This window comes from Rhincodon typus, chromosome 25 (assembly GCF_021869965.1).
Source record: "Rhincodon typus isolate 14 chromosome 25, sRhiTyp1.1, whole genome shotgun sequence".
NCBI classification, from domain to species: domain Eukaryota; kingdom Metazoa; phylum Chordata; class Chondrichthyes; order Orectolobiformes; family Rhincodontidae; genus Rhincodon; species Rhincodon typus.
In genome coordinates this window covers 7,303,941-7,329,830 of record NC_063356.1, presented here as the reverse complement: position 1 = coordinate 7,329,830, position 25,890 = coordinate 7,303,941, and the positions used below count along the sequence as shown (strand labels likewise).

The window sequence follows — 25,890 nt, the reverse complement described above, 5'->3', positions numbered from 1 at the left end:
TTCTGAAGAAGGGTCTAGGCCCGAAACGTCAGCCTTCCTGATGCTGCTTGGCCTGCTGTGTTCATCCAGCTCTACACCTTGTTATCTCAGATTCTCCAGCATCTGCAGTTCCTACTATCTCTCAGGCAACTGTCTGTTTGGAGTTTGCACATTCTCCCCACGTCTGCGTGGGTTTCCACCGGGTGCTCCAGTTGCTCCAGTTTTCTCCCACAGTCCAAAGGTTAGGTGGATTGAACCACATACTGGCTTTAAATGGTGACTCGGATCCCTCCCTTGAGAGACAGCCCTCCTTACTATTGCAAACTTGCAGGAATATATAAATATTTTTGCTCACCAATTACTCTTCTTACAAGGTTTCTGTCTCCACAAAAAATGTTTCAGTCAAGAGCAGAAGTACTTTTGTGTCTGACATAACCACTTTGCCCGAACCGTGGAAAGTTTAGGTGATGCCGAATCAATATAGCCTCCTCATTTTCCCTCTTTACCCATCTCATCAAAAGTTGCGAGTTGATGACTTAGGGGAGATTGTGTTGAAATTGGTCTACAAAAGCGCAAAACAGGCTTGTAGAGAATTTCAACGTTACATTTCATGGATTGCTGATTGCCTTTATTGAAATTCACAGAACAATCATTCATTCCCTCCTTGGCAACACTTTTCGCACTCTTACCATCCTTTCCACTCAGGCCGACACTTAAAGAGACAAAGCTACCATTTGATCGGCACCCTGTAGTGTTGGGCTTAAAAGTTATATTTTAATTAAGGGTTAATTGCTCATGGCAATAAGTAATTGAAGCAAAGTGAAAAGAACACTTGAAAATAGGCCCAGTGTAAAATATGTGCCGGTTTCGGCTGAGAAAGAACTGCATAACCTTGACTGGTTCCCACAGACATTGTCCTATGTAGTCACATGGAGCCACCTGGAGATGTTTTCAACTTATTTTCTGCACAATGGAATGTCTGGAAAAGTACTGAAGTTATAATGAAAAGGGGATACAGCACGTAATCTTAGATTCAGAATAGTATTAATATCAGGGGCTTTCCACCATCGAGTTAGGGTTTGCAAGAACAATGCCATCAAATCTGAGATAGAGTTGCAAATGCCACCATGATTAAGTCTCCAATGGATACAAAGCAGTGTAATACTCGCTTGATTGTGTATATGTAGTATATTATGTAGTTTAAGCTAATAGATTCACTCATTAATTCGCATATGTCTCTAATACATATTAAGTGGATTAAGCTAAGAAATTTGCTTCATATTGAACTGCACGTGTCTTCTTGTAATCATTTTGATTTGACCTTATAGAACCCATTAGGCACTTTCTGTCTCACAATACACACTCCTTTCACCATTATAAACATTCACTCCCTCCACTATAATGGCAGCAGTGTGCACCATGTACAAACTGCACTGCAGCACCTTGTCAAACCTCCCTCAGTAGCACCTTTCAAACATTAAAGGACGAGGACGGCAGAAACATGGGAAAACCTGCTAGCTCTCCTCCAAGCCACACGCTATCCAGACTTGAAACTGTATCATAATTCTTTCAAAAGCCTGGAGCTCTCTCTCCAGTACCACTGTGTACTTACACCACATAGTAAATGGCTCTTCAGATACAAAATTAGACTAGAGGAGCAAAAGGAGTCCAGGGATACAGGTTAAGAAATTGGTGAAAATAGCATTGAATGTTAGCAAAGCAATTAAACAGGCACATCCCTGGGATTTAATCCAAAAGCATGGAAGTTTACATTAAACTTGCTTGGACTCTGACAAGGCTAAGGTGTTCTGCACATTGTGGGGTATCCATCTCTGAAAAGGACGGAGAAGACCTGGAGAAAGTATGAAAAAAAATCAACAAGAATGCAACCAGAATGGAGAGATTACCACTTTTAGAAAACAACTGGACAGCTTGGGCTCTTTATTGCATGAAAACGAACATAGGAACAGGAGCAGGCCATTCAGCCCATCAAGGATTCTCCACATTTCAATACGTTCATGGCTGATTCAACTCTTCAATACCTTTTACCCTCATTATCTCTTTAACCTATTATAACCAAAAATTCATCAAACTCTACTTTGAATATATTCAAAGACTGAACTCCTACAGGCCTCTTGGACAGAGAATTATAAAAATTCTTCACCCTCTAAGTAAAAAAAACCTTTCCTCATCCTTGGTTCTTTTTATATAATGTGCTCTCTAGCTCTAGCCTCTCCAACCAGGGCAAACATCTTACCTGCATCCATTCTGTCTATCACTTGTAAGTATTTTCTAACTTTCAATGAGATCACTTCTTATTCTTCAAAATTCTTTGGAGAATACAGGCCCAGTTTGCTTAATCTCTCCTCACAGGACATTCCAACCACCTGGAAACAAGTCTGGTAAACTTTCGCTGCACTCCCTCTGTGGCAATAATATCTTTCTTGAGATAAGGAGATGAAAACTGCACACAATACTCCAGGTGTGATCTAACCAAGATCCTGTACAATCAAAGCAAGACTACAGTACTTCTGTGCACAAATCCTCTTGGGATAAGGGCTAACCAAGACTTACAGGTGATGTTATAGAAATAATTAAAATTATGAATGTGTTGGAAGGAGAAGAGCAGAGAATTGCACCAGAATTGATCACTAAATAGAAGACAGTTACAGATAAATTCAGTAGGGATAGGAGAAATTTACTTCCTCAGAGTCGTTAGAATGTGGAACAAGCTACCACAGGATAATTCTGAAGAATCATCATGTCAGAACATGTCAAAACATTAACTCTGTTTCTCTCTCTACAAATGTTACCATACATTCTGAGTTTCTCAAGCATTTTGTGATTTTATTTAAGCTAATTCAAGAAGTGGTTGATTGTCTGATCAGTAGATGCGGGCTTTGCTGATAAGGCCAGCAATGATTGCCCAACCCTAACTGACTTTGGGACGATAGTGAAAGTGCAGCGTATTCCATCATACACCTGGTACTTGTATCCAAATCTTAACAAATAAGATTAATACTCAAATAAAATAAAACAAAGAACTGTGGATGCTGGAAATCTGAAAAAAAAACAGAAATATCTGGAGAAACTTAGCAGATCTGTGCAGAAACAGAGTTTATGTTTCAATTCCAGTGACTCTTCAGAAGGGTTTTGAAGGGTCACTGAACCCAAAACATTAACTGTTTTCTCTCCACAGACGTTGCCAGATCTGCTGAGTTTGCTCAGCAATTTCAAATCAATACTCACTTTTACAATGATCATCCAGGGTGTGCTTGTATCTCTTAATGGAAAGAGTCTGAATAAGTACTGATCAGTTGTCACAATTCCCCTTGCAATCTTCCAGACGAAGATGAAATCTGATGATCCTAAAGTTTTGATAGTCGTATCCAAGCAGCTGATACTTAAGGTGGCACCCACGGTGGCGGTCTTAGCTATCAGACCACAGTCCTGATTGATCAGGCACAAGGCATTTGTCAAAGTGCAGTTACTTTTCTGCCCCTTTTTGTCCATCTTGCAGTAATACTCAGACCTCCATCCTAGCCCACAGGTTTTGCTACAGGGGCTTGCACTTACCAGCAAATTCCCAGTAATTGTCACATTTTCTGCACTTGGTGGTAAGGTGTTTAAGTCCTCTTGCAAGGTGGCCAGATGAAACAGCGAAGTAAAAGAGAGGACATGGTAGACGCCAGCATGAGGGACCAGCATTTCCTGAGGGAGTGTGGAGGAACAAGAGGAAGGGAAGGGAGGGGATTAAGGTTGCAGATGATCCAATTTTAACAAGTCTTTATTACATCAACCATTGGAAACAATGGAGCTCAGGTTACACCATGACAACATTGCCAAGCCTTTAGATGCACAAAATAATGGGTGAGAATTTAATGACAAAATGAGGGTGAGGTTGATGGCACATACCATTTTCTCATGCAGAAATTGTACAGTAACTTCAGGAGAGGTAGATGCACTGTTTAGTGTTGGTAACCAAGCTTTGCAACTTGGTATCCAAGTTAAACAGCTCTAACCTTTGTAAAAATGGTACCTTACTTCCTGTCTCACCAATGCATTCAATAACATGGAACACAGTTTAAATTCCCCATGGAACGGTTAAATTTTGAACATATCTGTCTACACATCCTTTTCGTCATTAAATAAATTTCTTATTGCCAAACAACCTCTCTGGCACTGAGAATTAACCATTACAATTTGTGAGTCTCATTCCTATAGGGTTTAATTGAAGATTTCCAATGTATAATTTATTATGTTTTGTTTGCGTCTTTCTCTCACTTAAATCTTGTCTTGTCCCCCTCTTTAATCTGGGCCCGATTTGACAGCAACCCTCCCTTCATTGACTTTACAATTCTTCAGTCTAATTGGTAAAGGGAGCGCTCCATGACTTTCCTGGTTGGTTCCCAGGTGTGTAGGTGCCCTTGTTCGCTGCATCCATTCCAGATCACGCTTTCAGTAACTTGCAATGTCATGCAAAAAAAGTTTCATATCAAAAATATGTATTGATACATCTACCTAACAGTAAACACTGATAGATTCACTTCCACAGCAAAATCCTGTGCAAAGCCTTTCCTAAAGGAAACATTAAAGTTGCTTAATCAATATATATAATTCAAGGTCCTGAAAAAAAAAATGTTCATTAGGCAGCAAATTTCTTAGTTTAACAGTGTTATGCTGTGCACTAAATGTGGCTATTTAATATCACATGACTCAGATCAACCCTCCTTCCCATATCTTCACTCAAATCTGGTCCTGTTCTCCCATCACCCATGCTCTCACTGACCAACATTAGCCCCTGGTCTGGCAGCACCTTGTTATTAAAATTCTCATGTTTGATTTCAAATTACTCCATGGCCTTGTTCATCCTAATCTCTGTCAGGTTCTCTAACTCACATCTCTCCGAGATCTCTGCACTCCCATCAGGGGTATAACTATTAGCAATAGGTTTTGTTTGATTCTCTGCAACTTTGTTAGAGCTTCTAACGCACTTTGCCAGATTTCTACTCATTGCTTTTCAGTCACACCAATACAAGGATTCAAAATTTTGATCTTTAATACAATCACATTAATTACTCATAACATTGGCTTTCCCAGCATAATACAACCACCATAATGGAAACCCTTCCCATTCTGATTTGCACACTTTTCCTTGACTTCACAGCTAGTGGAAGTTAATAGATAATTTAAAGAACTACAAATTTTGGTCTGGCATGTACAGTACAGCAATGTCTTAGTAACGTAAAGACTAGGACAACAAAGACTGTATACTTTGAACAAAAAAAAATGAATTTGACATTCTCTAGAGCCAACAGGTCATTGCTCAAATGTACAGTAAGGCAACATCTCAAACAAAAATATTGATCAATTTCAATATGTTCTTCCAGCTACTTTATTACAACAGGGAGATAATGTTGTGGTAGTATTGGAGGGGGTGGGGGAATCTGCTATCCTCACCTGGCTTGGTCAATATGTGACTCCAGAGCTACACCAGCGCAGTCCTTAACTGCTCTCAGAAATGGCCTGGCAAGCTATTCACTTATATTAAACTGCTAAAAGTTCACAAGGAATGAAACTGGACAGACCACCTGGCATCGACTCAGCAACTGGAAACAACCTGTAAACCTCTCCTTACCAACATCTGGGGGTTGGTGTCAAAATGGGAAGAGCTGTCTCATAGACTAGTAAAGCAAGAGCCAGACAGTTATAAGGTGTAGAGCTGGATTAACACAGCAGGCCAAGCAGCATCATAGGAGCAGGAAGGCTGACGTTTCGGGCCTTGACCCATCATCAGAATTGGGGGAGGGGAAGGGGGTTCTGAAATACCTCACAGTGTCCCAGCCAATGTCATCACCATCCCTGCATTTATACGGTCTGTCCCATTGTAGGCCTGCTGCAGTGTTCTGGTGAAGCTCAAGGCAAGCTGCAAGAACAGAACCTCACTTTACACTTTACAGCCTTCAACACTCAACGTTCCAGTTCAATAAACTCACACCATGAACACCCTCCTCTATTTTGATTAAGGCCCTTTCTCACCTTTAGATACCCACCCCAAGCTTTTTTTAAATTGATTCACAGGATAAGGGCATCACTGGCTAGGCCCGCATTTATTGCCTAGAGGGTAATTAGGAGTCAACCACTCGTTTGTAGGAGTTTGCTCTTCACACCTACTATTAACATTAATCCTGCATCTATGTCTCTCCTCTACTACCATTAAGACTCCTCATGTCTTTTATCCTGAACACACATACCACCTGTTCCTCTCGCTTTTCCTCCTCCTTTGTCAGCTGGAATCTATCATTTCCAGTCCCCTTCATTTCCCAAATCAAACTGAACTCACATTAACACCATTTCTCTCTCTACAGATGCTGAGTTTCTCCAGCATTTAATTCAGATCTCCAGCATCCACAGTATTCTGAATGAATACATTCTACCGACGATATATTTAGGAAAGATAGTGCTGCAATAGACCAGCAATCCAGAGAACCAGGCTAAATCCCACGACGGCAGCAGGTGGAATTTAAATCTAGAATTGGAAGATAGTTTCATAGTCTCAATAATTGTGACAATCATTTGTTATGTGAACCCATCTGATTCATTAATGTCCTTTAGGGAAGGAAATCTGCCATCCTTACCTGTTCTGGCCTACATGTGACTCCAGACTCACTGCAAAGAGGTTGACATTTAACTGACCTTTGAAATGGACTAGCAAGTCATTCCTTTCAGTGGATGGACAATTTTAAAAAATTATTTGGATATGGACTTTGCTTTGCTGATCGAACATTTACTACCCATCCCTAATTGCCTTTGAGAAGACAGTGGTGAGCTGCCTTGTTGAACCAGTGAAGTCCATTTGGTGTAGGCACATTTACAGTGCTGTTAGGGTGGGAAGTTTCAGGATTTTGACTAAACCAACAGCTTTGGCAGCAAATCCACAAAACATGAAAATAGTGTGTTTTAAAAGCTATGGTGAATGTTTGACATGCACATTCTGAAGGTTGAAGCACTCAGCCTGTGAGGCAAGAGCAAATGAATTGTCCAGGGAACAGCCCAGGAAGGCATGCCTAGAAATGATTGTTCATAATCCAGCGTACCAAGTTACTGATGAGAGTACCCGTTTTATTTAAGAAAAACACCAAGAGTTAAAACCAGGTTAATGTTTATTATTTACAGAAATTCAGAAAATGTATACACAGTTGCTCAAACCATCCTTGCATTTATGTTCTGTACAACAATATTGGTTACCAAATATCAGGTCACCTCAATGCACAAGTCATCTACACATTCCTTGCATTCATGATCTGGCCAATTTAAATGCAGTAGAGGATTGAGCAAGTATTGTTCTATCAACATTAAAAAAGGGATCATTACAAAACAGCCGAACCCCAAACGGAAGAGGTCGTTTAACGATAACAGAGGTCTGTTATTAGCATGACCAGTGGCTACTGGGGCAAACACGAAAGGCATTTCTCACCAGCATAAGAGCCATGCATCAGCTGGGTCAGATTACAGTGCTCCAGGAGAAGGCAAATTGTCCAACTTCAGAATGGTCGAGATACAGAACAATGTGAAATTCTAGTTTCCCCTTCATCATCAAAAGGTTCATAATTAAACATAATGGACATCTGACAGTGTTCTTTCCACAAACACCTTATTGTCTCTCTCCTCATATCATCAGCTAATTGTCAAACTTTCTCCTGGGTCAAACAGAAACCCCCAGGCTCAAAAGAGGGACCACTTAAAACCATAAAAACTGCAAACAAGTGGATAGCCACACTGAAAAATTGCAAGAGACTCTTTAATGTGCCTACTGCTATGGAGCAGGAAGAACTAAATGAGCTGTAATATACTAGTCCTTAGGTCTAGATCCATCAACCGCATCCACCGCCCCCCCTGCCCCCCACCCGCGACCAACCATCTCCCCATTAAAGCAGGTTTACAGAAATAAGGATAGCACAATGATGTCAGAATATGAAATCTGCCACCTCAAAGAGTGGCTGAGGCTAACTGCGTAGATGCTAAAGGGAAGCTAGATAAACACATGAAGGAAAAAAACAGTAACAGATTTTGCAAATAGGGTTGGATGAAAAGGGGAGGGAGGAAGTTTCTGCAAACCATAAACCCCAGTAATGCACCTTTGGGGCCAAATGGGCTAATTTCTCTGCTGCGAATACCACATTACTAATTCGGTTTGAATTAAAGGTCATGTGTTCAATTGTAACTCTTTTTTTCCCCTTAAAAAGTCAATGATTACTAAGTTTGATCCTATTTCCTCCCTGGTGATGGTAGTCAGTCGATATTGAAAAGAAATTAATTCACAGTAGCCAATAGAAATGGAGGACTGAAATTTTGCAGCAGCATCACACAGAAAATGCACTACGGAAATAAAATCACAACTTATTCCTTGCACAGCTCAATGTGGATAAGAGAACCTTATTGATTTTCGAAGCATTGTCATGTTGCAGAATCCTGTGCCACACAATGACAATGGGCTGAACGGCTTCCCTCTGTACCAAAACTTGTCTATGGCTCATACTTTCACTCAGGCTGTTGTGTAACCTGTGTCACCATGTGCAGTATTTTACACATGCAGTTGTGAATGCTACCTTTTACAATGAGCACATTCTCTCGGGCCAAGCTGCTCCAAATGACCATCAATAATACTGAAAGGAAAAGCTGAAGCAAGGTAACAAGATACACTTGGGTGGGAGGTGATGCGGTTGGGGAAGCACTTGTGTAGCATCGAGAAAATGTAGAGACACTGACTGGAAAATAATCATGCAGCTTTAAAACAAAACATCATTTCTCTGCTTGAATGGGAGCTTTGGATTTTTCCATTTAGTGGGTCTCCCATTGTGTGCATGGGGTTTAAACTTTAGTATTCGTTATCAGGTGATACACAGTTCAAGTGCACGGGAAGGCTCACATTTTAGGGTTTTGAATACACGTGTACAGACTAAAGGTTAGGACATGCTGCATGTGCATGTCTGTACATGTGTGTGAGACAGAGGGGACATTTTTGGATTGTGAGAGTGTATGGAGTGGAGATGAGAAGCTTCTTCCATGAATACAACCATACCCACTTGTTAGCTGTGGCACACGGTACTGACCAAGCCATCAAAAGTCTTCTATGGTGTTGCTGAATTTTAAAACAGGGCTTCATTATTTGTAAAAGTGAACAAATAAGAGTTAGTCAAAACAGGTAATTGATAGAGAAGCTTATTTCAGATAATAAACAAATTAAATTGAAGGTTGCCATCAAATTTTCCCTCTTCATCGTTATCTCCTGAATCTCTAATTTTTTTTGAGTTTTCTTGCCCTCTCCACATGGTGAACAACAGTAATTACGGGCAGATTGAGCATCTCTATTTGAGCATTCAAAGTTATTCCAGCTGAAACTCTGACATCGCTGTCCTGACCAGACTGGTCCACAGTTTTCAAAAGTAGCAAGAGACGCCCATCTCAGAATGGGCCCATTTCAGGGAATGATCTATCCCATGCCTTCATAGCCTTCAATCTCGGTGCTGCTGGGATCAGGCTCTGAGGCTGTAGGTGCTGCGCCTGACAATGACTCTACTGGTTGGAAGCAGGTATCCTTTGGGATGCCAGTCCAGCTCTCACCAGTTGATGGACTGAGTACCCATTCTAATGCCAGATCCTCACTTAGACTGGTAGTATAGCCACATAAGAATCTTCTACTAGCCTCCTACACCAGCAGAAAGCCTAGGGAATTTCAGGTCTCTAAGGTTCCTCAACATGAGAAGGGGTGGTGATTTGCGACAGTGCAATCATTGGATGCGGCCAGTTGGTACAGATGGGGAAGATTACACTGTACAACAGCTGAGCTGAAGTGCTATACATTGAAAAATCAGAGCAAGAGAAAAGTACAAAGAAAAAGCAACTGTCAACCTTCGCTTCAATAAAGGTATCAATCACAGCCCAAAACAATATGAGCAGTCCAGTTCATAGACAAATGAATTAAAAAAAAGTAAAATCTACAATATTCAGCCATTCACTGCCAGCTAATCATACAACAAACCAGTACAAAAGATATACAAGCACCCAGGTATCTCAAGGTTACCACAAATAGTTCTTTTTTAAAAGAAAATTATGTGGTGGAGCAGGAGATTTGCAGTCTCAGGAACTGGATTTTATGAAACTTTACAGTGCAGCTGACCAGTCAGTCCTTGACTTCCCAGGACATGAAAGTGACAATCATCAATTGTTACTTCAAAAGCAAAAGTGGAGGATGATAGTTTTGTTCACCTTCTCAGCCTTGAGTGCCTTGCATGTTATGGTTCCACATAAATAGTAATGTCACTATCTAACATGTGAAGACAGAAATTACACATCGGTTTTCCTGGTAAACTGTAACAGATCTTCAGTTGACTGATGTTTCAATGCCCATAGTTCGAGGAGGGATAAAGGGCCTATCCACCCCTGCAGTTCACGAAGGTTCCTTTTCTCTTTGGCCAACAAACTGACCGGCAGTCATATTCCTTCCAGGTGCTGCATCATACTAAGTAGTATGAAGGTAGAGCAACAATTTCATTGAAGAATTATCATCAACCACACTCACAGCAGGTCAGAAATAACACCTCCTCCTGAAAACCCAGAGAGAGAGAGAGAGACAGAGAGAGAGAGAGAGAGAATCAAAACTGAGGCATCTAAAGGAAATGGACAGGAAAAATGAAATCAAGTTCTTAGGACGTGTACATTTGGCTAATTTCAGCCAGCAGGGATGACACAAAAATAAACTGCTCATTTATAATACTGATCTTAACGTGACAATGGTTTTCAGACAGGGATGCACGAGGCCCTGATTAGTAGAGAGATGCTGGTGAAACACTTCAGAGAGTGAGTGAGTGAATTTAATCATCTCTATCTTGAAAGAGAATCCGTATCCAAGGGGGGTTTGGAAACTGGAAGAAATGCAACATAATTCTAACGATGCATCTTGACCACTGTTTGAGAGCCTCTCAATTGTATGTATAGTTTAGCAAAACTTAAAGCTCTGCCAATGGTCTTCAGTTGTAGAATCCCTACAGTGTGGAAGCAGGCCATTCAGTTGATCGAGTCCACGCCAACCCTCCAAAGAGCATCCCACCCAGACGCACCCTGTCCCTGAAACCTTATATTTGCCATGGCTAACCCACCCAGCCAGCAAATCTCTGAACACTATGGGCAATTTAGCATGGCCAATCCACCTAACCTGCACATCTTTGGACTGTGGGAGGAAACCAGAGCACCCAGAAGACACCTACACAGACACAGGGAGAACGTGCAAACTCCACACAGACAGTCACCTGAGGATGGAATCAAACCCAGGTCCCTGTCGTGAGGCAGCAGGTGCTAACCATTGAGCCACCGTGCTGCCCCAAATCTAGCAAATTTCCATGAAGGTCTCACAATGAGCTCTCTAAAATTCGGAATTCTAACAAAATATATCAGTTACCACATGGTTTTTCAAAGACCAGCACCATCCATCATAAAGACTTTCTATTGATCAGAATTTCTAACACTCCAAAAGCAACGAGGCTGGGGATCCAGTGATTGGAAAGCACTATAACTTTAGGTTAATAATGTTGTTATAAGTTTAACATTAGAAATTAAATTTATTTTTATTGAAGAGTATCAGGTTGTAAATCATACTGCACGGCAAAATAAATAGTTGAGGTCATTCAGTACACCTTAATTACTTAAAAAAAGTCAAAGTCTCTCCACTACAGCCTGCATTATTTGGCCTTCACCATTCAATCTAGTAATTGGTGCTACATGCTGGGTGAAGAATTTTTTGTGCTTTCAATTGTAAGATTACAGTTTATCATTTTGAACCTGCAACTATGTATTTTGCTCCTGTAATTGGAAGTTAAACTAATCCTACTTCACAAAGACTTCATTTGGAACCCTACATATTGCATCAAATTGAACCTCAGAAGGATCTCAGCAAGGTCCCACATGGCAGCCTGGCCGGTAAATTAGAAGTTGCTAGATTCCATGGGAATGTGGAAAGTTAGCTCAATGACGGGAAATATAAGGTTGTGGTTGACAGTTCTTGTTTGTCTGACTGGAAGGCTGTTTCTAGTGAGATACCAATGCACAGTACTGGATCCCTTGCTGTCCATGGTATACATCGACAGTACAGAATTAAACTTAGATGGTGTATTTAAGATGTTGGGAACGCACATACTTATGGATCCTGAAAACTGGAAAATGGAATTTTAGAAGTTACAAGGGAATTATTATGTCACTGTTTGGAACTGCGAAGTCAAAATGTTAAAGGAGAATATGGTCTATTTGCTGTTTAAAAATAAACACAAGACTTTGGAAAGCAATGTCCAATAGGTTTTGAAGATAGAAAAGGTGGAATTTTATTGCTTTAATTGTTGAACCAACAGACCAGAAAAATGCAAATGGATGTGTTGCCATCACCTACCAACAGCTTCTGGACTTGAAATTATGGGAAATTTTTCAGCACACACCTAGAAGCTGTGGACAATTGCAGAAGAAGTTTGCAAATGATGCAATCCCGTCTCTCTCATTCTGGAAGAATCATTTCTGGACGCTGAAGGGAGCAATTTCTATATATCTCTCAAAGAAATAGTTCATAAAAACCCTGATAAAGTTCAAATATCAGGACACCTAATTGTTTCTCATCTGATTCTGAAATCTAGTCTGAAGATATCTGATCATTCTGTAACTGACAGCAATGTGAGCCGTTGACAAGAAACTGTAGGAACTGTGAGAAAGTCACTTCACTCTGCACTTTCAGTTTGGACTCAATAAATGGAGTCTTCCCTATTTTTACACTCATAGTTGATTTGCAGAGCCCCACTAGGGGCTGTGTGTGTGTGCTTGTTTACATTTGTCTAAGTGATTAAGGGGCAAACAGTTTAAATTGCATAGTAGTTTAGTTGATAATCAGTTTGCCATTGGTTGAATAATAATTCTGTTTCTAGTGAATATGTTAATATTGTACGGAAATCGTTTTTGTTTTAGTTAACAGTAAGAGAAAAGATGACCATTTTTGAGGAAGGGTCACTTGACCGAAATGTTATTCTTGATAGCTCTCCACAGACCTGCTGAGCTTTTCCAGCAATTTCCGTTTTTGTTTCTGATTTACAGCATCCACTGTTCTTTCAGTTTTTATGACTTTTTCTATGCTTTTACTTAGATATTTACATTCTCAGTACAGTTGTGAAGTAATGCAGCTTGATTTCCAGTGCTGGTCAGCTGGGCAGAAATGTGGCAAATGGAATTAAATCCATAAGAGTGAGGTAATGCATTTTGAGACAACAAATGACACAATAAATGTTAAGATACTGAAGAAGTGCACAGGAACAGAGTCCTTTGATTGCATGTCCACAGATCCCTGAAGGCTACAGGATAAGTTATAAGAAGGTTTACAGGGTACTCTCCTTTACTGGACAGGAATTAAAATGTAAGAGCAGAATAGTAATGTTAGAATTGTGTAAACTACCAGGGAGACCACAGCTAGTGTTCCAGTCACCATATTAAGGGAAGAATATTATCATACTGGGAAAGGTACAGAAGAGATTTATGGCGAATTATACTTGAGGAGAGATGGGCTAGGTTGTGGTTGCTTCCTTTGGAACCGAAGAGGCTTTAGGTGATTTAAATGAAGTGTTTAAAATTGAGATATTGTTAGCAGTCAGGTCAATAATGAGGCAAGGATTGAAGTAATTATTAGAAGGTTTATAAGGGAGATGAGAAGTAACTATTTTCTCAAAGAAAGTGGTAGGGGTCTGAAATACACATTCGAAAGGGTGGAAGAGACAGAAACCCTGAGCATATTTTAATGAAGCACTTCAATATGCACTTGAGATGCTAACCTACAGGACTATGGACCAATAGGTAGAAGGCTGATTACAGTTTCCTGAACAGACTGAATGGCCTTTTATGTAAATCCCTCTGTTTCTATGTCTTCATTCTTAGGTGAAGTGTCAGATTTCTCCTAACTTCCCTGTATCTGACCCCAGTCTTGTGACTTTTTTGCACTGTCTCCAACACTTAACATTTATTTGTGGCCTAAATTGGACACAGCACCTAGAAGGTGCACTCTGACAAGAACATGGTTTGATTTCAGCACTGTTTCCAACATCATGATTTAGCTATGTTGTTTAACATTTAATACACTGTATTGCTGTTGGTCTTCACTGCTTGGACACGATTCATTTTGTGTCACTTGCACTCATGTTTTGTAACTAAAGGATCCCCAGAGCATGACAATATTTTAAAGGCATTCCCCACAATATGTTTGAAAACCACTGCTATATGCAAAAATTACAAATGATTTATAAACAGAACCACAAAGTATTAAAGCAAGCAAGTTATACCGAGCCTATATAAAACATAAGTTTGGTCTCAGTTGGAGTACTGTACTCATTCTGAGCACCACACTTTAGGAAGGATGTGAAGACTTTGGAAGCCACAAGTTACAGGCCTACGCTAAAACAGCAGGGTGATGGAATCAATTGAATAGAACTTTTGATGGGCCAGGTTAGGGCCGATGGGTGGGGCAATACTTGAGACAAAATGCGTGGATTCATTCAAAGGAAAACTATGTAAGCAAATGGGGGTGAAATGAATAAAAAGAGACATTGTGCAGGTGAAATGAAGTAGGATGGGAAAAGATTTGTAGATGCTTGTTCTCCATCCATGGACCAATTAGGCCAAACAGCTTGATTCAGTGCTGCAGACACCACACACCGCTATGCACTTAAACAGCAAACCCGCATGCAAAAGCAGGAGCAGAAACTAGAGGGAGCGGAAGGGTGGGTGGGTGGAGGGTGGGGAAGCACAGGTACCAGGCAAGCTGCGGGAGCTCCCACCATGGTCCTTACCTGCGGGTGGCTCAACCACTTCCGCCAGCTCCTTGCCCTTCACTGCTCCTTCCAAAGACTGACCTCTGTCCCCTTTGAAGGCTTTCGATTTAATGAAATCTTTCTCTTTACCTTTCGTTCCTTTAGGCCGGCCTGCTTGCTTTTTCTTCGACTTGCCGTCGCCCTTCACACCCAGCAACGGGTGAACTTCTGCCAGAGAAAATAAACCAGCCGGTTACTGTCACTGAGCTCAGAAGCAATCTTCTTTTGCATTACAGGTTCTGAGCCAATGAAGAGTGAAGAGAATTGAAAGGGGGAAAGGGTGGAATAAGCATTTCTACTCCTAAGTTACCCAGTAACAACTCTTTGCTTTGATAACTTGCGCACTAGCAAACAGAATTAAACATTAACAAAACTGTGTGGTCAATAAAGTTTTCTGGTAACAATCTTGGTCTATCATAATCTTTTATACGTTCTATTTTGTGACCTGATCTCATTCTTTTGCTGTTTCACTTTATGTTTAAATTGGAGCTCTCAACCATCTCATGCTGTCTGAACAACCACAAATGTTCGTTAGGATAACACCAAGCCCCATATATGATTGGGCAGCATAGTGGCTCGTTAGTTTGCCTCATAGCGCCAGAGACCTAGGTTTGATTCCAGCTCTAGCAACTGGTTGTGTAGTGTTTGCATGCTCTCCCTGTGTCTGCATGGGTTTCCTCCCACAGCCCAAAGATGTATAGACTAGGTAGAATAGACAGGTAAATGTGGGGTTACAGGTCAGAGGATGGTTCTGGGTCTGGGTGGGATGCCCTTTCGAGGGTCAGTGCAGACTTGATGGGCCTAATGGCCTCCTTCCACACTGTAGGGGTTCTACGATACTACATTAGATTTGATGAGCTTTTAACCCTTATAGAAACAACCATTCATCTCACATTTCCTTCTCAGCCAAGCTACTCATTTTTACCCCCTAATGCAAAGCAATAGGATTTCAAGACAAGCTATGGTCAGTGTAAGATTTAGTACAACTACAGGTTATTTGAACAGCCACAGATTTCCCAAAGTACTATTGTTTTCGATGAACTGGACATTAATTAGACATCACCAAGACGGAACAGGCATCTCTATGATCCATTTTAAACTCCAGAACCCAATGAAACTCTCTATCTCCTTTTGAAGTGATGTCTCCAATTATGAGGTCAAGGTGCAATTATTAAAGCAAAGAGTTATCAAAACAAAGTGCAAAATACTGTGATAACTGGTCTCATAAGTAGCAGGTAAACCAGTTACCATCGCACGGTACTCCTTGTAGCTCAATATTGGTCATCTTGGGTTTCTTCTTTGGTGGCTGTGACCCATCAGGGGCTGCCTGTCGCTTCTTATCGGGGTTGTTCATGTCATCAGTTCCTGGGTTCTGTCCAACACACAGAAACGACAAAGAAAATCTCAAAACACAGAGAATAATTTTACTCACTCTGTATGAGAAGTCTGTCTAGTCTCAAACACAAAGGAAGTGAAGTCCCTCTGGGTGAAAACCATGTTCAGGTACAAACTCAAGACTACATCAAGACTCACCACAAACCTGATCTTCTATCATTCAGAGATGAAATATTCCGTAGGTCCATTTGCTATTAATAAATGGTCAGGGTATTTTTTTCTAATTATGCCACTGCAAGCTGCCAAGAGATATTTTCCTACATTCACATTAAAGGCACTATATAAATAAAAGATTAGAAGGCTCTTTTGGGTGCACTGATAGTGCCACTACCTCTGAGCTGGAGGCCCAGGTTCAAGTACCACCTACTCTACAGATGTATAATAACATCTCTGAACAGGGTAATAAGAAAATATTCATAAACAAAATATCTGAAAGAAAGGCTAACATTTATGCAGCCAATAAAGTAGATTTTGGAAGTTTAGTCACTTTTGTAAAACGGAAATTGTGGTAGCCAACGCACACACATCAAGATCTCCCCAACACCAACACGACAATGATCGGTTTGTACATGTCAGGTGCTGGTTGAGAGCTAAGTATTGAGCAGGACGCTGTGTGGAATGCTTCTTCAGTTAGGCTTATCCATTGATTTACATCGGCTGAGGGGGCAGGCCCAGCCTCGCATCTGAAGTTATGGGCCATTGTGGTATTCGGTGGGGAGCAAATGGAGAGTACACAGGACAGCATGATTAATTAGCATGAATCTATAAAGTAGGCAGGAACTAAAGCTAGATATAAAACCATTGGAAGAAATAAAGCAGTAGGACATTTACACAAAAATTGTTATATTAACCATATGTTCAGCAGGGACCTGATGTACAAGGAGCAGTTTTCATTTTTGAATCCTGGGTATTGGAATTGCTAGACCAAAACAAGGTCCACCTAGTTCACATACTACCATCCTGGCACAGGTAGTTCTCCTAGGATGCAACAATTGCATTCTTGTGTGACCTCGCGCTGTAGAAAATCAAGTTATACAGAAATCACTACAGAAAATCACTCTACCTGTACAGCAAAAAGTTTGCATTATCCAAACAGCGTCCACTATTCATCAATCGTGTTACAGCCAATTCGCATCAATAAAATACAATAAAATAGTTATAGCAGAACTACCCATAGTCGGATCAAGCAATGACAATGGAGATGTTGCCAAGACCCAGACACAAGGTGAAGAAAACTGACAGTGGAGAAGAGCTCTGGGTTCCATAGATCCAGACAGCTGTTTTTCCAGGTTTGCTGCATTTGTGTCCCAGAGTACTCAGACAGAGGATCCCAAAATATTATTACCCCAAGTGCATTGTTAATAATGCTCATTCATGCAAACAAATGAACCAGGAAAAGGAGTAGGCCACTCGGCCCCTCAGGTTTGCTCCACCATTCAATAAGATCTTGGATGATCTGTTTGTGTTTCAAATTCCACACCCCGCCCCCTCCAATAACCTTTCACTCCTTATGTAAATGCTGGAAATCTATACACATGGTACACAGCACAATAAACTTATAACCCAAGGCAGGACAATAAACTTCTCCCTACCAGAAGCAAAGTTAATGTAGAATTAAACTAAATAATTATTCATGTTATTACTCACCAACAACATCCCTCCACAGGAACCCACCGAGTTACAGTATTATTCTCCATCTCACCTGTACTGCTTCAGGGGGTGGTCCATAAGGATTCTCTTCAGGATCCTCCACTTCTGGAGATATTGGGAGGTAGAGGAGGGCTTTGCAGTCTTCAAACTCTTCATCACTGAGTGAAGGGAATGCAGTGCATGAAACCACATACATTACTGCAAATTATTGGCTACTCTATTCAAAGGACATAAAAGCAGTTCTCAAACTGTATTTCCACATTAAGTGCTGCAAAAACAAATGGTTGGAAAAAAATAACTGTCCCTTACAGAGAGAACAGTAACTGATGCTGTCAGCTTGAGCAATAAGCCAGCATTCTAGTCTGACTCCAAGGATGTTAACTGCATAGAAAAGGCTGAAAATAAACACAATGTTTTATAAACCCACTTAATGACCTTTTTCTTCATTCATGGAATGTGGGAGTCACTGGCAAGACAAGCATTTGTTGCTCATTTCCATTTGCTCTTGGACTGAGTAACTCACTTAGCCATTGCAGAGGGCAGTTAAGAGTCAGCTACACTGCTGTAGGTCTGGAGTTACACGTAGGCCAGACCAGGTAAGGACAGATTTCATTAGAATCATAGAATCCCTACAGTGTGGAAACAGGCCCTTCGGCCTAACAAGTCCACACAGACACTCAGAGCATCCCACCCAGACCCATTCCCCTATAACCCACCTAATCTACACATCCCTGAATAATATGGGCAATTTAGCATGGCCAATCCACCTAGCCTGCACATCTTTGGACTGTGGGAGGAAACCGGAGCACCCGGAGGAAACCCACGCAGACACTGGGAGAACGTGCCCTTCCTGAAAGGCAAGGATCTTTATGACAATTGATGACAGTTGTCATGGTCACCATTGTTTGACACTAATCTTCATTCCAGATTTTATTTATTGAATTTAGATTTCATCATCTGCCAAAGTCAGATTTAAACCCATGTTCTCAGAGTGTTATCCTGTGTATGTGGATTACTAGTCCAGTGACATGAACATGAAACCATCATTCTCGCTGAGGAAATATTCAATCAGCAACAAAAGTTACCAAGCTCTAGGCTAAAGTGTTGGGAGACAATTAGACTATGGAAGGCATGACATCCAAGACCAATGCAGCACTCAAACTCAGTTGTCACCTTTCCTAGCAGACGCTGCTTCGTAACAATCAGGAGTGAGAACTCTTGATCATTCTCCTACTCCAACCCAATGCAGTTAATTCTCCGACCGACATTCAATGCAAACAAGATACGAAATTAGGACTTTTCTGGTCCTATTTCACAAAGTCATGGGTTTACATTTTCAAGTGTGGTGAGCAATAACAGGATGCACCCAAGTATATGAGAACGTACCAGTGATTACTGATCACGCAGTACTACCACATAACAGGAGCACTCACTTTACTTGCCTGAAGATTACTGTCCGTTGTCAACATCCCAGAATACCAAAAAATATAGGAAAGCACCCACGACATGGACTGCAATGGATTGAAGTAGAGGATCACCTCTGAAAGCAAAAATTGCCAGAGATCACAGCTGATCAGACAGCAACCATGGACAGAAAGCAAGCACACACTTCACATCAGCTCTGATGAAGAGTAATCCAGACTCAAAGCGTTAGCTTGCTTTCTCTCCATGGATGCTGCCTGGTCCGCTGTGATCTAGAGCACTTTTTGTTTTCAGTATAGATTCCAGCACCTGCAATAATTTGCTCCTACAGAGGATCACCTGTATCTTTTCAGGATAATGCAGGATGGGCAATAAATGCCATTGTGGCAGCAATGGATTATTCCAAGAATGAGCCAAAAGAATAATTCCAATCAATATATCGAGACTAAAGAGAAACAGGAAATTAAAAAGCTTGGTCTCTGAAACGCTTCTGACAACATGACATAACAACTCAAAGAAATTCCCAGTTTGAATCTAAGTTGATGCACCTCACCATGAAACAGCTTATATTCATTTGTGGTTACCTACCTGCTACAAAAAGCAGCAATAGGGTCAACAGATGTGACATCAACCTCTTCATCCTCTGCCGCATCACCACCTACAAGTTTTTCATGCAGAAATAGATCAAAGTTTGATAACAAAACAAAGGTGTGAACTTTAGCATACAAGTATAGGGTATTTGGGGTTGGGGGTCGGTGGGGTGGGAGGTTGGCGGGGGGGAGTCTTCCTGGTACGGTAGCACAATGTACCTATAAAAGGAAGCAATGCCCTTCACAGCTGAAACAGTATGATCCAAATATCGATTATGGTCTGATAAAATATTGAGAACTTAATTTAAAATGGTCTTCAGTGAAGTTTATAAAGACTGTAGTTAATCTTAGAAGAAAGTCAGAGGCTGAGAGGCGACATGACAGAAGTATATAAAATTACAAGAGGTGTGGATAGATGGACTCTTTCTCCCTGGGTGGAATTGTCAAATTCTACGGTCCATAAGTTAAAGAGAACGGGGAAAAGTTTAAAACAAATGTGCGAGGATTTTTGTTTAAACACAGAGGATGGTGCCTGGAATGTACTGGCAGGAGGCATGGTAGAAGCAGATACGTTAGCAAAGGTTAAGAGTCATTTCGACAGACACATGAACAGGTGGGAATACAGAGATACAGACCATGTACAGGCAGATGGGATTTGTTTAGAATGGTATCATGATCGGCACAGACACGGTCAGCTGAAGGACCTGTTCCTGTGCTGTACTGATTCTATGCTTTATGTTCTAAAAAATGAACAGAGTTCTCAGAGGAATCCGTATTTCTATGGAGACCACCTAAACCAAATTGCTTGTTAGAACACTGCTGAATGCACTGATAACATTGGCAGCAGTTGCCTCATGCTTTTAAATGTATACAAGCCTGAAGACTCATGATGGACAGACAAACAGATATATTGGTTGTTCAAATAAAATCAAAATGCAGCAGGTGATAGAAATCTGAAATAAAAACAGAAAATGCTGGAGAAAGTCAACAGGTCTGGCAAAGAAGAGTCACTGAACTTGAAAACTCAAAACTTTGTTTCTCTCCCCTGAGTTGCAGCCAGACCTGCTGAGATGTATTGATCAATTTACTAAGCAGTCACCATGGGGACATGTGCCAAATTACTACAGTCTCTTGGCTGACCTGAAATGTAGTCCGTAACACTAAAATAGAATCAATTGTAATGGTGTAAAAGGAAGCCATTTGGCTCATCATGTTTGCACTGTTTTTCAGATGAGTATGATGACTTACTGTAATTTTCCTTCCTTTTCCCCATAACCTAAATATTAGAAAGTTATTTGAAAAGAAACAATGCCCTCTTTACTATCTCAGTTGAACCTGTCTCCAGAGTTCTAGACAGTACATTCCAAAGCCATAATAGTAAATAGGTGAAACCCTTTTTCTTGCAATTACTTCAAATTTATGCCCTCTCATTCTGACTCCTTTTATAAGCAGGCGCAAATTCTTGCTGTTTATTTTGTCCAGACCCTTCATGATTTTAAGAGCTTCTATCATATGGGCTTCTCCACTCCGAGGAGTACAGCAACAGCTTCTCTAATTTATCTTCATAACTGAAGTTTATCATCCCAAAAGCAATTCTCATAAACCTCTTCCATAATCTCTCTAATGCATTCACATTCTTCAAGTTTAATGCCTAGAACTGCGCACATACTCATTTTTAGTCTTACCAGTCTGCTCAGGCTCACTCTTATCTTCATCTTCAATATCAAACTCAGATTCTCTCTCTTCATATTCAACGTTCTCGTCTAACTCTTTGAAGTCTGGAGCAAATGCACTCCAGTTTTCCTAAAAGAAATGCAACCACATTTAGTTAAACAGGCTCCATTAGGAATTCCGAATTCCAGACATCCAATCCTGAAATAAAAGCACTGGGAGCAAAACAAATATATATTTGAGAAAAATAGGAGGAAAGTGGGAAACGAAGCATATGTTCCAGAGCTAATAATGACAGTCTTTTAATCTTAGGATAGGATTACCCCATTTTTTCCCTGATTCACTTCCAGAAAGTCTCGTCCTATTTTCATTCAAACCATTTTCACTTGTCACAGTGCGAGACAGAGATGAAGTCTATAGTCAACTTCTTAACTCATTCCAGAATTAGTTTTCCAGCAGAAACATACTTCAAAGAATGTATCCTCTTCTTCCCCACTTCCCCGCTCCATCCACCTTTTTCAACTTCAACCATGAACAAGAATACAGGAGCTCTGTATAGGGGAGGCTCCTCTCAGATTACAGACACTGGGTCAGACATTTCTTTTCTCAGCTCCCAATCTCAGTCAGGACTATCTAGGCAGACAGACAACTGATGGGAAAGCCGTCAAGTTAGAAGTTTATTTAACAGTAAAAGTAAACTTTTTTCAGTGCTCATTGGAACAGAATATAACAAGAATCAAAGGCCATGCCATCCTCAGTAAATCCCACTTCTGGCTTTCAGACACTACATACTGACTGGATTTGGCTGCCTGCTGATATTAAACTGCTTTCCAAATTAAGTAGCTAAAAAAATAAGAAAAGTGCCACAGGATAAGCCAATCAGAGATGTGATAGGACAAAACATTAAATATATTTATTCATATTTTAACATACTCAGTCAAAAGATTTGCACAGCTGTTTCTTTCACTCCCTGACTGCCCAAAACCCTGGATCAGGCTGGGGTTTTGTAACCATGATACACTGTTGTATCTTATCACAATCACTGTACCATGCACAGGATTGTGTGTCTAGGCACCAAACCTAGACACACACGCACACACACACACAATGCCAGCTTTCAGGAATAGTTACTCAGGAGCAGACACCTGTCATCTGGCAATCATTATTCAGGTTCAGGTTTCCTGGCCCTAGGGAGATTAAGTCAACCCTGGCACTTACCACTTGGTTCTGAGCCCAAATAGACACAACCCCACTGGATATCGATGCTATGATCGGTCGGACAGGGTGCCACTAAAGTAGAAATTTTAAAAGGGAAAGAAACAAAGTTAATCTTGCATCTTAAGCACAAAAGTCTGATTTTCTAAATAGAATGAGGACAACTCCAAAAATTAATTAAAAGTCAGATGTTCCATGGAAGGCCAGAATTTTTAAGTATGTTTGCAATACACACTACCCACCACTGCCCAAACACATATTGGAAAACTGATTGGCAGCGTGTAGTCAATGGCCAAACAGATTATAGGAAACGTTCAGAAGTGACAGATCTCTTAATCTACTTTCCACAATTGTAGTAAGCTGTTCTAAAACAGCACTTGCAAATAACCATTGAGAAATAACTAATCTTTATTCGTACAAAACCAAGAGAAGATTGGCTAGGAAGGACTTTTCCAGAGCATAAATCCTCGCACAGAACAGTTAGGCTGAATGGCCTCAATCTGCATCAGAAACACGACATTCCCCAAATTCAAAACTGAACGCTTGCTTTTTTTTTTGTCAAACCTGGTACATCTCCAGCGTCATTGCCAATTTGTCAAGGACCAGAGGTGGAATTGACTGAGAAGAAGGTTAAGCAGCAAAGTCTGAAGCTCAGAGGCTCAGTACATACATAGGACCATGCAAATTAGGAACAGAATGAGAATTTCCAGCTGCTCAAACCTACTCCAACATTCAATATCTCAACTGATCTGAGCATAGACTCAATTTCATATTACCTATCCCCAAAAACATTCAAGTCCCACATTACATAAGAATCTATCTACTTCCATGTTAAAAACATTCAATCACCTTGCTTCCACCAAGTTCTCGGAAACAGAGTTTCAAAGACTCAGGATTCCTAGGGAAATAAAATTCTTCTCATACATGTTTTAAGGGGAAGGTACTTTATTTTAAAACTCAGTCTTATGTAAAGCAATGTATGAGAGACTGACTGACTGGTGGGAGAGCAAGAAGCAGCCATGAGGTACACAATATAAGAAAATCTCTAAGTGTGAGGAGGAGAAGGCAGATGTTAGGGATAAACTGCTGCTGTGTTTAATAATCGTCACAAGAATTTGCTTCCTTTTAGATTCATTGGTATGTGGTCATTGGTATGTGAATGTGGAGAAGAGAAAGCCAAAAATCCTTATCCCCTAATCTGATCCTTTCCCAGTTTTTTTCCAATAGAAAAGACGAGGCAGCTTGCGCACAAGGCTTCAAAAGCCCATGACACAATGATCAGAGACAACAGAATTATTATAGTGCAGGAAGGCATAGGTGTTCAAGGCAATACAAGGATTGACAATTACTCGAATAATCCCACAGTAAATGACCAGAGGCCCACCTGAAATTGTAAAATTCAACCAGAGAACATAAACAAAATCATCAGAAAAAAACATGGAGGACAATTTCTGGACATGGCAGGGATTAAGGGATTTGGCAGGAAAGTAGAATTGAGATTGAAGATCAGTAATGATCTACTGAATGGTGGAGAAAGTGACATGACTTACTCCTATTTCAGCGACCTTGAAGAACTCAGAGGGTTACTCAACTAGAATCAGAAGAACTCAATAATTTAGAGTCTGCCAATGATTACGAGTGCAACAGAACTAATTAGCCACAAATGGCCACTTACTGCTACATCCAACAACAGCTCTCCCCGGGTGCCATGAAGAATCTTCACCAGGTTTCCAATGCTCTTCTCCCAGATGTAGAGTGCATGCTGCCGTGCTGAACCTGCACAGATGTACTCCCCATCACCGGAGAAACAACACTTCTTCCAGGGAGTCCTGACATTGAGACAAACAATTAGGTCATAGATTGTTTTAAAAATCAGCACAAAAACAGAAAGAATCTTTCATTCCGGTATACATGTTAGAGGCAACTCATCAATGCTCACTGTATAAATGCCTTGTGATTTCTATAAATGAAAAGATTTAATGCGCGAAATAAAATCGGGGGATCTCTGAGCTTTTCAATAATTAAACATCAGCAAAAGGAGCAGTTTTGCAAAGTGGGATATCTGACAATAATTCTTTTCAATAAAAAGCCATTAGCAACAATCATTCTCCCATTTCTTGGTAATTTCATTATCAATTGAATTAATCAGCATTAACTTGCGATTTGGCACCTTCAGAGATTCCAGTCAGTCCCCTCAAACCCAGCATTGTGAAAATGCTCTGGCCAAGAGCAACAAAACCACTAATGTTTCTATTAACTGCTATGTCTGTACCACAGAGAGTTGTGATGTTGTTACAGTTTCTAACTAGGTAGTGGTGCAGTGGAAATGTCACTGGTCTGGTAATCCAGAGATTCAGTTAAGTAGTCTGGGGAGATTGGTTTAAACCCCACCATGGTTGCTGGTGAGATTTAAATTCAATTAATAAATTTAGAATTGAAAGCGAGTCTCAGTAATGATGACCATTGTCAATTGTCATAAAAACCAAAGCTGGTTCACTAACTCTCTTTAGGGAAGGAAATCTGCCATCATCTGCTCTAGCCAGCAAGCCTTTCAATTCAAGGGCAACTGGGGATGATCAACAAATGCTGGCCTTACCAAAAACGCACACATTCTAGGAAAAAGTCACTTTAAAAATCTCCAGTAGTTTATCCAAATACTGACCTGTTCACCAAGTCCTGCAGTTTCTGCATTGGTTCAGGTTCCCCCTCACGCCCACATGTTAAGATCTCTCGGCCATCGTACACTCGAATGATTCTGTCTGCCGTGTTTATTAGAAAACAACTACCAAGATAGAGAGAGAATAGTTTAGCGAAAAATTACACACTGCTACATTGAGGCAGAGTGGAAGTAAATAGGCAGCTCTTGCTAGCATAGAAATAAAATGCAGTGAAATCCATCTAATAATTGTTAGATGCAAGAGGTGTTTAAAATCATGGAGAAGCTCAAGGATGTTTTCTCTCACTTGTTTCATGAGGCTTTAAGTCAGGAGAGAAAACAGGAATTTTCTAAAGCAGCGAACTGAATATTTTGGGGTAGTAGGAACTGCAGATGCTGGAGAATCCAAGACAACAAGGTGCAG

General features: G+C 40.6%; 2 protein-coding genes across 4 annotated transcripts in view; both read right to left on the bottom strand.

Annotated features, from left to right (window-relative positions):
• tmem81 (transmembrane protein 81) overlaps positions 1-3,687 on the bottom strand; it is a 5,020-nt gene extending 1,333 nt beyond the window's left edge. The window contains exon 1 of the mRNA XM_048611806.1: positions 3,229-3,687. Within this exon, the coding sequence (XP_048467763.1) occupies positions 3,229-3,687 (459 nt within the window). The remainder of the gene's footprint in view (positions 1-3,228) is intronic.
• Positions 3,688-7,124: 3,437 nt separating this feature from the next.
• rbbp5 (retinoblastoma binding protein 5) overlaps positions 7,125-25,890 on the bottom strand; it is a 31,126-nt gene continuing 12,360 nt past the window's right edge. For all 3 annotated transcript variants that reach the window (XM_020518825.2, XM_048612060.1, XM_048612061.1), the window contains 9 exons: positions 25,473-25,592; positions 24,486-24,639; positions 22,814-22,885; positions 21,610-21,727; positions 19,923-19,992; positions 17,965-18,070; positions 16,116-16,239; positions 14,847-15,035; positions 7,125-10,586 (listed from right to left, as the gene is read on the bottom strand). In XM_020518825.2, the coding sequence (XP_020374414.1) occupies positions 10,558-10,586; positions 14,847-15,035; positions 16,116-16,239; positions 17,965-18,070; positions 19,923-19,992; positions 21,610-21,727; positions 22,814-22,885; positions 24,486-24,639; positions 25,473-25,592 (982 nt within the window). In that variant the 3' untranslated portion in view covers positions 7,125-10,557. The remainder of the gene's footprint in view (positions 10,587-14,846; positions 15,036-16,115; positions 16,240-17,964; positions 18,071-19,922; positions 19,993-21,609; positions 21,728-22,813; positions 22,886-24,485; positions 24,640-25,472; positions 25,593-25,890) is intronic.